The sequence below is a fragment of the Coenobita brevimanus genome, chromosome 7 (assembly GCF_032717465.1).
Source record: "Coenobita brevimanus isolate Jiangsu-jjx chromosome 7, ASM3271746v2, whole genome shotgun sequence".
In the NCBI taxonomy this organism is placed as follows: Eukaryota; Metazoa; Arthropoda; class Malacostraca; order Decapoda; family Coenobitidae; genus Coenobita; species Coenobita brevimanus.
Window position 1 is genome coordinate 3,070,208 of NC_136960.1, and position 15,267 is coordinate 3,085,474.

The window sequence follows — 15,267 nt, forward strand, 5'->3', positions numbered from 1 at the left end:
TATTCTCATTAAAAGAACAGCTCCTTCAGTCCAGTAGCGCACTTTTTATTATTATCGTTATTATTACTGTTATCATTATAATTGCCATCATTATTATTATTACTATTGTTATTAGCAGTAGTAGTAGCATTAGTATCAGTATTAGTATTTTATTATTATTGTAGCTACTGGATAGGTTATTTGAATCAGTTAAGGTGAGACCTCTTGTAGTGAAGGGGTTAATGAAACCTGATGTCTATACGTCCTCATATATATATATATATATATATATATATATATATATATATATATATATATATATATATATATATATATATAAAATCAGTACGAAAACCCTCCCCAAAGCTGAATAACATCGGTGCCCCTCGGCTTTGCTCTAGAATGGATGGTTTTCTAGACATGTAGGTTTTCTAAAAAAGAATTAGACTATGGAAACTTCGAATTTTTTATAATCTGGTACTTAACCTTCGGCGTCAAACAACTCTATACTTCTGTACCATTCTTTCAGTGTGCCATTATCGTATATTAATTCCTGTATTATTCCTCATATATGTATACCTATATTTCAAGAACACAGCTCTTGTACCATTCTTCAGATGTACAGCAAATGCTTTGCATCCACGTCACATAATTATTATCTGGGTGTATCACTGTATTCTAACCATCCCTGTCCTCGTTTGTTGTTAATTATTCCGTTCTAGTCTTTAACCAGAAAAATTTTGTACCCATATTACTCTCACACTGTACCATTTCGGCCCTCAAAAGAACCTATATTTTTGTGTCATTTTTGTGGTGTTGCGATATCGCTTTCGACATCACACATTCTTTCCTTCAGGCGTACTCTCACAATGTCATCATGCGCACCGCTGTTGCCGCCGTCCATACTGAATACATGTCAGGACTGTCTCAATCAGATTTACCCTTTCCTCCATCCAACCCCTACCTTTGTACCACTTCAAACATAAACTTCCTCTGTCCATAATGAATACATGCCATGGTTTTCTCATTCTGATTTACCAGTCCCCCTGATCACACCCACACCTTTGTTCCAGTTCAGGTGTACCAACCCACTGTCTGTCCACAGCCGTCCATACTGAATACACACAAGGCTGTCTCCTTCAGCTTTACTAGTGGAACTTTAAACTCATACTTTTCTACTCCTTCAGGTGTGCCTTCCCCACCGCTGAACTGCACGGTAAGCAACCAGACGTGGGAGAGCATGGAGGTTACGTGCGGGGACCAGAGGGCGTCACTGGGGCACGTAGACGAGCAAGGGTACGAGATGCACGGGTACGAGGGGCACGGCTATCAGGGCAACGATGTGATGCCCCCCACGCCAGGATACCCAGCGGAATTACTGCAGGATAGTGATAAGCCCAGGTATCTGCTGACGGTGCAGGAGCGACTGTCCCACGCCGTCACGCATAATATTACAGGTGAGATATGATTATGAGAGTGATGGTGGTGGTGGTGGTGGTGATGTGATGGTGGTGGTGATTAAGAATTTATGCGATTAGTGATAATTGCCTGAAAGTGTTATCGATGAGTGTAGGCGCTATAGATGAAGGAAAGAGAGATAGATAAGTAGGTACATAGATGGACAGGTAGATAGATGGACAGGTAAACACAGGTAAACGGGCATATTAGGCAGTCGTTCACTGAAAAAGCTTTAAAATGTAAACTTTTTTTTCCTGTGACTTAAAAAGCGTGCACAAAATCTAGCATAAAGTTTGCTCACAATTCTGAACTTTACAAACAGAAAGAGGCAACCAAATGTTTTACACACACACACACACACACACACACACACACACACACACACACACACACACACACACACACACACACACACACACACACACACACACTTTCTCTTTCTGCTGCACCCCACAGGCGAACGTGGCGTAGTCTCCATTGCCGGTCTTACATCTATTGGTAGATAGATATATACTGTAGATAGACTGATTTATGAAGATAGACTGATTCCTTAACAAAAATCAAACTTAACCTTATCTTCCCTATGTTAATTCGCCGCCACACTACTCCCACCCTAACACAACACAACACAGTACAACCAAGCCCATCCCAGACCAACTCAATCTAACACGACTTAACACAACCCAGCCCATCCCACCCCAACCTAACCACACCTAACCTAACGCAGACTAAATTAACCCTACCTAACCTAACATGAAAGTACCACCACACCAAACCTAGCCTTACCTTTATTTTACTTTATTCATTTGTTATTATTATAATTTTTTTTTTTTTTGTCGATCCCACAGGCGAACGTGGCGTGTTTTCCGTGACGGGCCTGACCCCCGGACTGGACTACATGATCTCCGTTCTCCGCTACAACAGCCACGGACGCTCCCCCAACGTCACCCTCGAGGCCTTCACGCTACGGATGGCGGAGAACAGAATGCGTGAGTGTGGTGCTTGGAGGATTCTGATGGCCGTGACTGGTATTATTAACGCCTGCCTTTAGCAAGACGAGGCGATGTAGTTTTCTGTGTGTGTGTGTGTGTGTGTGTGTGTGTGTGTGTGTGTGTGTGTGTGTGTGTGTGTGGCCAAAATATCTCGAAAAGTTGTGGACGAATTTTCACCAAAACTTCAGGAAATAGCATCTGTGTGGATATGAAGAAATGATTAAATTTTGGTGAGGATTTGGTAGAAAACGACCGAATGCCAGTCGCCATACATATTTTTTTTCAATATGGATTGGCTTTTTTGTGAAACATGGTGACTGAATTCCGTAGAGTTTTGCTAATTTTCGTCAAATTTGGTTTGTAGGTTGCCTGTATCTTAGCCAACAACATATTGTTTTTTGTCGGGCGATTAGCATTCAGCCCCAGGGTGTTTCTGTTTCATTACTGATGTAGTTGGGAGATCTGACCGGCTGGTGACTGCATTTTATTTTTTTACTATTATTCAATTATTGTTTCTCTCTCTCTCTCTCTCTCTCTCTCTCTCTCTCTCTCTCTCTCTCTCTCTCTCTCTCTCTCTCTCTCTCTCTCTGTTTTGTCTGTTTTTATTTTCAATTATTTATTGCTCTAGAACTATTGATATTGGTCTTACCGATGTCCTATTTAACGCGTTTGATGTCCAGAGTGGCATTAAATGGAGATGGGAATTCCTGGAGATTATTATTATTATTATTATAAGGAGGTCCGGATGATGATGATGATGATGATGAATTATTATTATTATTGTTGTTGTTTTTGCCTTCTTGAACCGACATCGTACTGAAAGAGTTGAAGTCCTCTGTTTTTTACCCTTTAACTTCGAGAAATTCTTAAATAAATTATAGCGCAAGCAGGAGTAAGAGAGAGAGAGAGAGAGAGAGGTCACACCACATAAGAAAACTATGAAATCTGAGAAATCCAATGTCAGTCAGTTATCAAGTAGCATCAAAGTTAAAAAAAAAATGGGGGAGGGGGAGGAAATAAAAGAAAAATAGCTAATCGTCCTGAAGGTGGTTAATTGGGTCATTTTCCCTGCCATTAACCCCCCCCCCCTAACGGCGATATTGCCCTGTCAGTCGTCTTAATGTGCCTTGTCATTTGCCTATACGCTGTTTATTCTAAGCTTTTATTTAAGGGCTTTTAGGTAATGGCTATTATTCTTTCCGACAAGGAGAGTATGTTTTCACTCTTGTTCTTTAATTGTTTGTGTGTTAGCAGGATTACTGGATAACTAAACGAGAGATTTGGACCAAATTTAGTGGGTAGACAGCCCATGTCCCAAGGAACAATCGATTAACTTTGGGGACCGATGTTTGTTAGTTTGTCTGTTACCAAGATTACTCAAAGACTGAAACGGAGATCTGGACCAAATTTGACGTGTAGATAGCCCATGTCCCAGGGAACAATCGATTAACTTTTGGGACCAATCCGGATCGTATTACAGATTCTGGATCCGTAAAACACTTTCTGCGAAACCCTAATCATTGATGAGAAAACCTAACCCATTATGAAGAGTGGTTTGGAAATTACGTTGCCCTTGTCGGAAAGATGCGCTCCACTGAGTGCCCCTCTAATTTGTCAATGTCTGTCTATGTGTCTTTATTATTTTCTCATATGTATCTTTATGTATTGCCATTATTTTTTCTTTATCTTTTTTGTATAGGCGGTTTTTTTTTTCTTATGTCTTTTCTATGCATTGGCTTTTGTTTTTGCTCATGTATGTTTTTGTATTGGCTTTCATTTTTTCTTACGTACCTTTTCTGTGTATGAATTGTTGTTTTTTTCTTATCTTTTAATATAAGGACTCCTAGTGAAAGAGTAAATATTTATATATAATCCTTTTATTCCAACTTGGCTCAGATTTTCGTCCATTTGCTATCTATCTATCTATCTATCTAAATATCTATCTGTTTTCTTTTGTATTAGCTCTAATTTTCTATGTACCTTTTTTGTTGCCTGATATTTTCTTTATCTATCGTATATTATTTCCAGCTCAGATTTATCTATCGGCTGCTTCTTTTATGCCTTACATTTTTTTACGTAGCAACTCTAATTTTAACTTTCCTTTTAATGTCTTTATGCATCGTTTATTTTTTCTGGCTCAGGGATCTATTTGTTTATGAACTGCGTTTTATTTAAGCATTTATTTGCATGTCTATATTTCAGTTATTATTTCCTATCATTTCTTGTACGTCTGATTTTATATTAGATTTTATTTTCGTTCATGTATTTTTCTTCACTTTATATGTTGACTATTCTTTCTGTTGTCTTAGTTTATCTTTTATTTACGTGTCTATATTTCAGCTATTTTTTCCTATCATTTTTTTTACGCGTCTTTTTTTATTTTAGGTTTTCTTTCATATTTTTCCTTCACTTTATATATTGACTTTTTTTTATTATTTATTTGTATGCTTGTATGATCAACTGTTGCCTCCATGCTCATATTTATTCGCCTGTGCTATTGTTTTCATTTTTATTCTTAGCATCTTTTGTTTACGTAGTGACTATTGTAATCATGACTAAATTAGGTGCCAGTCTTATATTTTCACCTGTTCTTTTATTAGCTATTATTTTCGTATTTTTGGACTGACTTTTTTTATGATTACGTATCGTCTGTTATTATACCTATGTTTGGCTCTTCCCATCCCATGTAGGCTATTAGTAAAAAATAGCAACGATACTGAATGACTGCTATTTGCTCTTTAATTTCGATTCGCCTTTATTTCCTTTATTTATGTATTGGTTGATATATTCTTGTTATAATTATGCACTAGGTATGTTCTTCTCTTTTTAGGTAATGGCCTCTATTTTATATACGCAGCAGATTATTGTTTTTTCTTGAAATTACGTTTTGGCTATTGTTTTTTTTATTCATGTATTGGTTATTTTATGTTCAGTTATGTACGTGTTGCTGTTATTTTTTCTTTAGTGCATAATAATATTTATTTTTATTTTATGTATTCATTGTCTTCTTTTAATTTACAAATGTCTGAGAGTTTCTTTTCAGATACGTGCTGGCTATTATTTTCTTTTATTTATTCATTGTCGTTTAAACTTTCATGTGGCTTTTATTTCGTGTGGCTTTTAAATTTCCTTTACTAATTTAATAGCTATTTTATTTATACATTTATTGCTGTTTTAATCCATTAGTTTCGTGTTGACCTTTTTTAATAATTTTCCTTTTCTTTGTCTACCTTTTCCTGGTTCTGATTCCCGTTTCTCTCTCTCTCTCTCTCTCTCTCTCTCTCTCTCTCTCTCTCTCTCTCTCTCCCTCTTTCTCTGTCGCCTGTTATTTCCGTCATATTTATCTGTCAGCTATTATATTCATATTTAATGTTATTACTGTAATTATACGTTCGTCTGTGTTCATCTCTCATTTATTTATATCATTTATTTAGTGGTATTTATTTATGTAATGGCTTTTATTGGGATCTTTATTGACGTATATTAGTTGTTATTGTCATCTATTATTTACATATAGAATTACGTTATTTATTTTCCTTTTTTACACATCGGCTGTTGTTTTGGTCATTTGTTTAGTCATTACCTTTGTATTTATTATTATTATTATTGTATTTTATTTTTTTCCACCTTTTTACGTATTAACTATTAATTCCCTGTTTTAATCACGTATATTCTTGTAAATTTATCTTTTTCGTATTGGTCTTAAGTTTCTTTTTTTAACGTTGCAGCTGTTGTTATTGAGATATTATTTTTCTGCCATTAGTCTAGGTCCAAGTTTCACGTTCGATTTAATAATGATAGTGGTGGTGGTAGTAGTAGTAGTAGTAGTAGTAGTAGTAGTAGTAGTAGTAGCAGGGCAATAAGAGTAATAATAATAATAATAATCATAATCATAATCATAATAATGATATCAGTAGTAGTAGTAGTAATAGTAATAGGCTAATAATAATAATAATAATAATAATAATAATAATAATAATAATAATAATAATAATATCAGTAGTAATAGTAATAGTAGTAGTAGTAGTAGTAGGCTAATAATAATAATAGGGGTAGTACTAGTAGGCTAATAACAATAATATCAGTAGCAGTAGTAGTAGTAGCAGTAGTAGCAGCAGCAGCAGCAGCAGCAGCAGCAGCATAGGTTAATAATAATAATAATAATGATAATAATAATAATAATAATAATAATAAATAACAACAACAATAACAATAATAAAACTAATCTTTCCGCTGGTGGGTGGTGCAGGTGAGGAGGTGGCGGGGGGCAGCTCGGCCGTGGTGGGGGTAGTGGTGGGGGTGATGGCGGTGGTCCTCCTACTCGCTCTGGCTGCCATCTTCATCACCATCCGCTTCAGGACCCGATCTCACCTGCGCACCGCCTCCCCCACCGATAAAACACAGGTATACCCTTCTTAAGCCGTGTAAACTTTAATTTGTGTGTTTTTTGTGCATACTGTCCAGCTAAACTCTTGCCAAACGTCCTAATCTTTAACGTGTGTGTGTGTGTGTGTGTGTGTGTGTGTGTGTGTGGAGAGAGAGAGAATTTGTGTATCGTAAAATTTTGATAACGATCCTATTACAATGCCGTATTTTTGACATCCTTGCTAGTACTTCCAATATTTTAGCTATTACCCCTACATTATTTGCTATTACCTTCTATATTATTGCTGTTACCTTCTATATTATTACTATTCCTTTCTATACTCATGCTAAACCTTGCTATATTCCCTCTGTCACCAGCAACCATCATTCTGCTGATTGGTATATTCTTCCTAATAACTTCCTTCATTTCTCCTCGCCAGCAGATTTCACAGGGCGAGGGCAATGAGTCAGGGACCCTCGATCACCCTGACCTACTTGAAAACGAAGCACACGTCCCCTCCGCCGCGCCCTACAGACCCGCCGAGGTCACGCAAGCGGTAAGGTCATCAGTATAACCTTGTATGAGACGTGTATGAAACCCTGTATGAGGATGAATCAGCCTAGAATGAGTGTTGAGATAATTAAGGTTAAAGTTTGTGTTATTTTGATTTTGTGCGTCTCAGTAACTTAATATGTTTGTACGAATTTGGTCTCGAAAAACATACATACTTGCATACATACTTACATACATACATACATTTATACTCAGTTGTACTCAAACATTCACGGTTCTCTCTCCTCACATACACATATTTCTCTCTCTCTCTCTCTCTCTCTCTCTCTCTCTCTCTCTCTCTCTCTCTCTCTCTCTCTCTCTCACACACACACACACACACACACACACACATCCCCCAACACCCCCACACCTACCCACCCCACTTCCCAGGCCCTCACACCTCCTCAGACACACCTGACAATCAAACACACACTCACACCTGTCATGTTTTATTAATGTATCCGTTTAGCGTAAATCCCCCTCCAGCCCCGGATTTATTTGCGCTTCTGCCTATCAACACATCAGGAATCGCCTCGTGAATACTAAATACGCAACCTGACAGCTAAATTGTACTTTAAATTGACCCTCTCATCATTGTTTGCCAACCACTTAATTACTCTGTTTGATTGTCTGTCCCACCGCGTTTGTCTGTGTTTGTCCATCATCATCATTATCATCGTCATTATCGTCGTCGTCATCATTATTATCGTTATCGTTGTCATCATTATATCATCATCATCGTCATTATTATCGTTGTCCACGTCGTCATCATCGTCACCCTCATCATCACCATCATCGTTATCGTCGTCATCGTCATTATTATCGTTTTCCATATCATCATCATCATCATCATCATCATCATCATCATCATCATCATCACCATTCAACAGGCTCTCGCTTCATCGTTTGTCAAGCACTTAATCACCCTGTTTGTTTGTTTGTCTGTCTGTATGTGTGTGTGCGTGTTTGTCCATTGCAATCATCATTATTATCGTTTGTGGCCTATACTGATCTGCCTGTCATCATCATCATCATTATCATCATCATCATCATCATCATTTGACAATCTTTTCATCACCATCTGTCTCTCTTGATTGTCTGTTGATCTACATATGCCACGGCCTGTATATCATCATCATCATCATCATCATCATCAAATAGTCACTCAGTCATTTGGGAAGCACATACTCACCTGTCTGTCTCTCTGTCAATCTGTCCATTATTATTTACCTGCCTTTCTGTCTGGTCTATCCGTCTATCTATCTCTGTCGATCTATTTTTATCATCCGTTTTTTTATCCCTCTCTAAATACAGTCTAGCTCGTTCGTTTGGGAATTATTTAATCATTGTCTGTCTAGTAATCAGTATGTCCTTATTTGTTGTTCTATCTGTTATCCCTGTCTACCTGCCTGTCTCTATTTGTCTATCTACTTATCTATCTGTCTATCTATCTGTCTGTCATTAAGTACACTCTCGCTTGATTGACTTGGGACGCTCTTAATCATTATCTGTCTGAGTGTCAGTCTATATTTATCATTGTTTTTCTGTCCATCATCATCATCATCATCATCATCATCATCATCAGTTATCACTCATCAGTCATCATCAATTATCACTCATCATCATCATCATCATCAATTATCACTCATCAGTCATCATCAGTTATCACTCATCAGTCATCATCAATTATCACTCATCATCATCATCATCATCATCATCAATCATCACCATCTTATTTTTCTCTAACACATCGAGGAGGGGGGATGGGATCCATGAGCGGGAACAGAAAAGCTCAAAAATTGGGCCGTGCAACAGAACACACAACTAGAAAGCGCTCAGTGGACGCATACCTCCGCCAATGCCATTGCCATTAAAAAGGATCCGGATCCTTCCCAAAATTTAATCAATTTTTTCTTGGCCCATGGCCCACCTTTCCACAAAATTTCATTGAAATTCATTGAGAACTTTTGGAGATATTGTGCGCGATACTCCGGATCCGGATCCATATCCGGCCCAAAATTTAATCATATCTTTCTTGGACCATGGCCCACCCTTCCACAAAATTTCATTAAAATCTGCTGATAAATTTTTGAGTAATCTTGTTTACAGGCAGACAGACAAACAGACTACCAACGCGGGGTTAAACATAACCTCCTTGGCGGGGGTAATAACTGAGAGGATAAGAGAGTTGTTTGGCAGTGTAGAGCAGACCTGTTTATATTGTCTGATGGGGCGTTACGATACATCCACTAACCTGCCCACACCACGTTGTCAGAGTAGTAGTAGTAGTAGTAGCAGTAGTAGTAGTAGTATCGTAACAGTATTAATAGTAGTGGTAGTAGTAGCAGGTAGGGTTTGGTCGGATGTCTTAAACTATTTCTTACGTCTTCCTCAGTCTATCTGTCTATCTATTCTACTAGTTTGTATAGCCATCTTATTGTATCCTCTGAAGAATACACACACACACACACACACACACACACACACACACACACACACACACACACACACACACACACACACACACACACACACACACACACACACAGACGGCCAGAGCAGCAGCAGTAGCGAGTGTTTTAGTGTGCAGTAGTAAGGTGTTGGCTATTTCAGCATTAATGGCATCTTTCACTGTGTCCAGGTACCATTACGACAGGTTAGCAGCCACACTCGCTTACTTCCCGCCTGGAGTTAAAGCTGAGAGGTTGTGGGGGAGAGGGGGTAAGGGGAGAGAGTGGAAGGGAAGGGGGAGAAGGATGGAGCGGAGAGGGAGGGAGCTGAAGGGAGAAGGGAAGGGAGAGGGATGGAGGGTAAAGGGAGAGGGGAAGGGAAATGAAGGGAGAAGGGGAGGGAGGAGGTGAAGGGAGAAGGGGAGGGAAGAGTTGAAGGGAGAAAGGGAGGGAGGGTGAAGGGAGAGATGGAGGTGGAAGAGAGAAGAAAAGGGAGGGGTGGTGGAAGGGAGACAAGGGGAGAAGAAGGGCGATATGGGGAGAGAGAGGGAGGGGAGGAGTGGAGAAAGGAGAGGGGGAGAGGGGTGGTGGAAGGCAAAGAGGGGTGGAGAGGAAGGGTGGAAGGGGAAAGAAGAACGGAGGAGGTGGAAGGAAGAGGGGAATGAGAAAGGTGGAGAGGACAGGGGGAGGGAAAGGATGGAAGGAATACGGGAGAGAGCGGGGTAGAAGGGAGAAGGCGGTAGGAAAGGTGGAGTGTAGGAGTAAGGAGGGATTTAGGGGAGAGGGGGAAGGGGAGTTGTTGGGGGAGAAAGATGGGGAGAAGAAGGTGTTGTTAGAGGCAAGACTGGATGATGGTTTTAGTATTGAGAGGGGGAGATGTGTTTGTAAGATGAGGGGTAGTAGGGGAGGGGGATGTTTGTGGGGGTGTAATGGGAGGGAGGTGTGTTGGTGACGGTGGTGAGAAGGGGGGAGGGGGTCTGAGGATTAATGCAGGATGGGGAGAGAAGGTCTGTAAGTGGGGGAGCTGAGGATAGGGGGTGGAGGAAGTGGGGTGGCAAGAGGGGAAGTAATTTTAATGAATCGTGGAGATGGGGAAGTGGGGAATGAAAGGAATGGGGAGGCAGTGCAGCGGTGGGGGATGGGGAGGAAAATGCTGGATGGGTTAGTGGTGATAGGGAACGAGGTTATGGGAGAGGGTAGGGTTAGTGGATGGTTGTGGTGGGGTAGTTGGGGATGGGAATAGGGAGGGGATACTGTCAATGGGAATAGTGGGGGAGGTGGTGATGGTTGAGAGAGGGAGGGAGGGAGGTGGGGGAGCAGTGGTAGTTAAAGGAGAAAGATGTCAGTGATGATGATGATGATGATGATGGTGATGATGGTGTGTTAATGAAAGGAGAGTAAGGAAATAACTAGTGTTGATGATGTTCCTAAAAGTGAAGGTAGGGTTAGGAAAGGACAGTAAAGGAGGAACAGGATGTCGAGTGAAAAACAGAGAGGGGCTGGAAGAAGAAGAGAAGAGGGAAGTAGAGAGAAGTTGAGGAGGGGGGAGGGAGCAAATGGGACTTACGGGAGAGAGGGAGCAGAGAGAATATGGGGAAAGGAGAGGTGAGGGAGGAGGGAGAGAAGAAAGGCATTTGGGTAGGGAAGGTGGGAAGATTAGGAACAGAGAAGTTGGAGGAGGGGGGAGAAAAAGAGGGGGAGTAGAGAAAAGTCGGGAGAGGAAGGAGAGGAGGGGGAACAGAGGGAAGTCGAGAGAGGGAGGAGAAGAAGATGGGGAGTTAAGAGGAGTAGGGAAGGGAGGAAAGGGAGAGGGGCAGCAGCGAGGGGTTGGGGAAGTAGAGAAGGGGAGGGAAGGAGGGGAAGCAAAGTGAGTAGAGACGTCGGTGGCCTGAAGGCGGGTCAGGAATTAGCAGGGCAAGTTAAGCGACGGGGAGAGAGCTTTGAAGTGGCGTAATACCAAGTTCACGGAAAGTTTGACTAGAATTGGTAGGCCTAGTTAAGAGGTGGGCAGGGGATGAGAAGAGATTAGTAGAAGTTAGCTCATATAGGGAGTAGCTTAACCAGGGCAATACTTGGAGGTCTTCATGTAGTTCCCTCTTGTTGCTGTCATAGTTACTCCTCTAAGGATAGATGCTTCGTAATGGAGGGAATTATGTACAAACTCCTTTAACTCCCTGAATCCGAGTGATGGTACTGGAGAGGGACGCCTTCACGCTGTGGCACCAGGCAACTTCCCAGGCCAGTAATGTATATGTCCCTCGCCTCCGTCCCTGTCTTCGGAAGCAAGGGAGGTGGACTCCGGGAGAAGGGCGATATCAACCTGCAGTCCACCGGGTTCACGTTTAGATGAGCCAGGGGCCACAAAAGCAACAGCAATGTGAGGTGTTTTTTCCCTGATTTAAAAAAGAAAAAAGAAATATATGACGGTGGAAAGGTTGTATAAGAATCAAGACATCATCGTCCTGAAGATGTAAAGTTGAAAGTGTCTGGGGAGAGGTTAAGCCACCGCTCAGTCGGATACCAAAGTCCATTCAGCTCCTCTGTCTTTTTCTCATCGCTGAATTTATAGATGCTTAAGTGGGACGTAGTGGACAAAGGTGCATTGGTAATATATACATCTGAGTCCACTACGTCACACTCGAGCGTCTATTAATCCAGCGATGAAGTAGAGACAGGAGAGGGAGAACGAATTTTTGCACTTGACTGTTCATCAAATTCGAGCTGGAAAACTGACTGGGAGATTTTATATATATGGAGTGGTCCATATATAACGCTCGTGTGTTGTGGGGACGGCTTAATCAGTGTTTTCAGTACCTGTATCATTTATTCACTTACTACTTCCACTGCCACAGCCACGCCCACACCAGCTGACTGAGCCGTGCCCGTAACACATAAGATAATGCCACGTGAGTTTCTAGCGTAGCGTTATTTTCTGGTCACCCTGTATTGGTCCCTGCCGTTGGAATATCATCACTAAATACGACCCTAATTAGATTTGCTTTATGCCCACCTCTGACTCCCTGCTTCTATCTATCTATTTATCTTTCTATCTATTATGTAGTCCTACACCACTTCCACAACTTGATTACTTTGTCGTGGTAGCTTTGAATGCGAGGAACTTCGATATGGGGCAGAAATTAGTGTCCTTGGTTACTAGTCAACTCGATCCTCCAATCTCACAACACCTTCAGCTGAACTAAGAGAGGTTAGGATCTTTGTTAGGTGTCTCGTTAATGGGGCGGAGTCACGCGGCGCCAATGTCCAGGAAAACGGCAACTTAATTCGATCCAGAAATTCAGATTACATTATTTTCATTTATTTCCAAGTGTTTTACAGTGATGATGATGTTAATTATCTCCAGATCGACCCACCCCATTTAATAGTGGGAAATACAGGTAGAATGATGATGATGATGATGATATATTTTACGTGTGTGTGTCTGCATTTACCTACCCCATTTCATGGTAAGAAATACAGGTTAGAATGGTATTGATGCTGTAGGATGGTGGTGGTGGTGATGATGATGATGATGGTGATGATGATGATGACTGTGTAATACTATATCTCTCTCTGCTCCATTTCACCCCACATACTAAACGTACAGTAGGATGATGACTCTCTCTCTCTCTCTCTCTCTCTCTCTCTCTCTCTCTCTCTCTCTCTCTCTCCATTTAATAGTGGAAAATGTAGGTAGGGTGTTGATGCTACTGCTGCTGCTGGTGATGATGATGATGATTATGATGATGACGTATGTTAATATGTCCCTCTCTGTCCCTGCCTCACAGCTGCTACCTCCAGCCCACCCCCTAGACGAGAATGTAAGTGTCACGCCTCCGTCAGTCTCCCCCACCGCCCACCTCGAGTACGCCCCCTGTGAGAGCACCACCACCAGTAGTGTCAGGTAATGGAAGCCAGACGTATGCAATTAGCAGGGTATAGAGAGAGACGCCTTCTTGCAGTGGCACCGATGTAACTGGGCGACTCCGCTGCTTGGCTATACAAACGTCCCTCAGCCACCTACCTATCCCCCAAAAGGAAAGAGATGAAATGCAAAAGGGAAGCTTTAAGCCTGTAGTCCACTGGGTTCATGTTCGGAGGAACCTATGGATGAAACAACAGCTATATTATTTAAATTATTTTCATACTCTCCCAGCGGCCTGACACCCATGCCCCTTGTGTGCTGACTTTTAAAACCTTTGCATGGGATAGGAAGTTACATCTGAAGTCAGTTCGTTTTCGCCTGACAGCAATGAACCACGCCTAAAAATTGAGTACCAAGATGTGGCTGCATGGAATTGGATGAACCTTAGCTGTGAAGTAGACGTTAATCTCCTTGGTTACTAGTCAGATCTCCCGTATATTCTGACAACATTCGGCCAACAACAAAGGTGAAAGAGGTTCGGAATTTTTGTCAGGTCAGAGCAAACGCACTATAGTTCTTGCTCTGTTTTCGCTCTGTAAGGGCCTTCGTGTTTCTCAGAGCCAGCTTTGCCTGAGTGAGTTAAAATAATAAAGCAGAATTATTTCCGAAAGTACTTAAGACTTGTTAAGATTTCAGTTAATTAATCTCTATGGTGATGAGTTTCTTGTAAAAATTTAATGACTTTTGAGAGTTATTAGCGGATATGAAGACTTATTTTCGAGTAAGACTTGGATCGGGATACACCAGCGCACTTACGATCAATTTCCCGTCGTAACTCTGCCTCTGATATGCAGGAGGGACAAGGAGGCTGTAGTAGAATCGTTCTCTCTGTCCTGTTATAGCTTCATAACTAAATCTTAAGTTACGACACGAAAATTAAAGCAGATTATAACTTTTCAGGAGGAAAATCGAGGAAAAGAGCGTAAAAATCTTCCATTGTCTAGGCTAGGTCATCCCGTAAAACCATAACTTGCGACGGGGAACTGATCGTAAATGTGTTTAAGAATCCCACCCCAAGTTAATATTTCATCTTAAGTTAATATTCTCCATGATATTTCCACAGATCACACCCACACCTCTACGTCAGGGCGGAGAGTCACATGGGTCAGCAGGAGAGTTTTCTTTGAGCGACCTCCCTTTGGCGTCACTATCACCCTCAGTAGCAGTCTCCCTCTACGGTGACACGGTATAAGTGACACCATCTTGAACTGCAGTCTCCTACGGTGCCGGAATGTACAGTGACACCCGGACCGTGCAATACAGTCTCCCTCGACGGTGTGGCCATGTACAGTGACACAAGGGCCGTGAAATAGTCTCCTACGGTGTCGGAATTTACAGTGACAGACCGTGAAGTAGTCTCCCTCGACGGTGTGGCCATGTACAGTGACACTAGCGCCCTGAACTGCAACCATGTCATCCTCTACAGTGCCACAGTGTACAGTTACGTCCTCGAGGGGGGACGTGGAGGACCAGATTTTCCAAAGGGTGTAGACCGATTAAATATAGGTCCTAGGGGCGCGTCTTCTACAGCCCCGCACCCAAAAC

At 41.5% G+C, this 15,267-nt stretch overlaps 1 protein-coding gene across 1 annotated transcript in view; it reads left to right on the forward strand.

The window, feature by feature from the left end:
* Positions 1 to 14,849, forward strand: part of LOC145405083 (kin of IRRE-like protein 3) — a 164,161-nt gene extending 149,312 nt beyond the window's left edge. Inside the window, exons 10-15 of the mRNA XM_080276597.1 lie at positions 1,167 to 1,436; positions 2,286 to 2,426; positions 6,679 to 6,833; positions 7,238 to 7,351; positions 13,586 to 13,701; positions 14,786 to 14,849. Coding sequence (XP_080132723.1) covers positions 1,167 to 1,436; positions 2,286 to 2,426; positions 6,679 to 6,833; positions 7,238 to 7,351; positions 13,586 to 13,701; positions 14,786 to 14,849 — 860 coding nt within the window. The remainder of the gene's footprint in view (positions 1 to 1,166; positions 1,437 to 2,285; positions 2,427 to 6,678; positions 6,834 to 7,237; positions 7,352 to 13,585; positions 13,702 to 14,785) is intronic.
* The last annotated feature ends 418 nt before the right edge of the window (positions 14,850 to 15,267 follow it).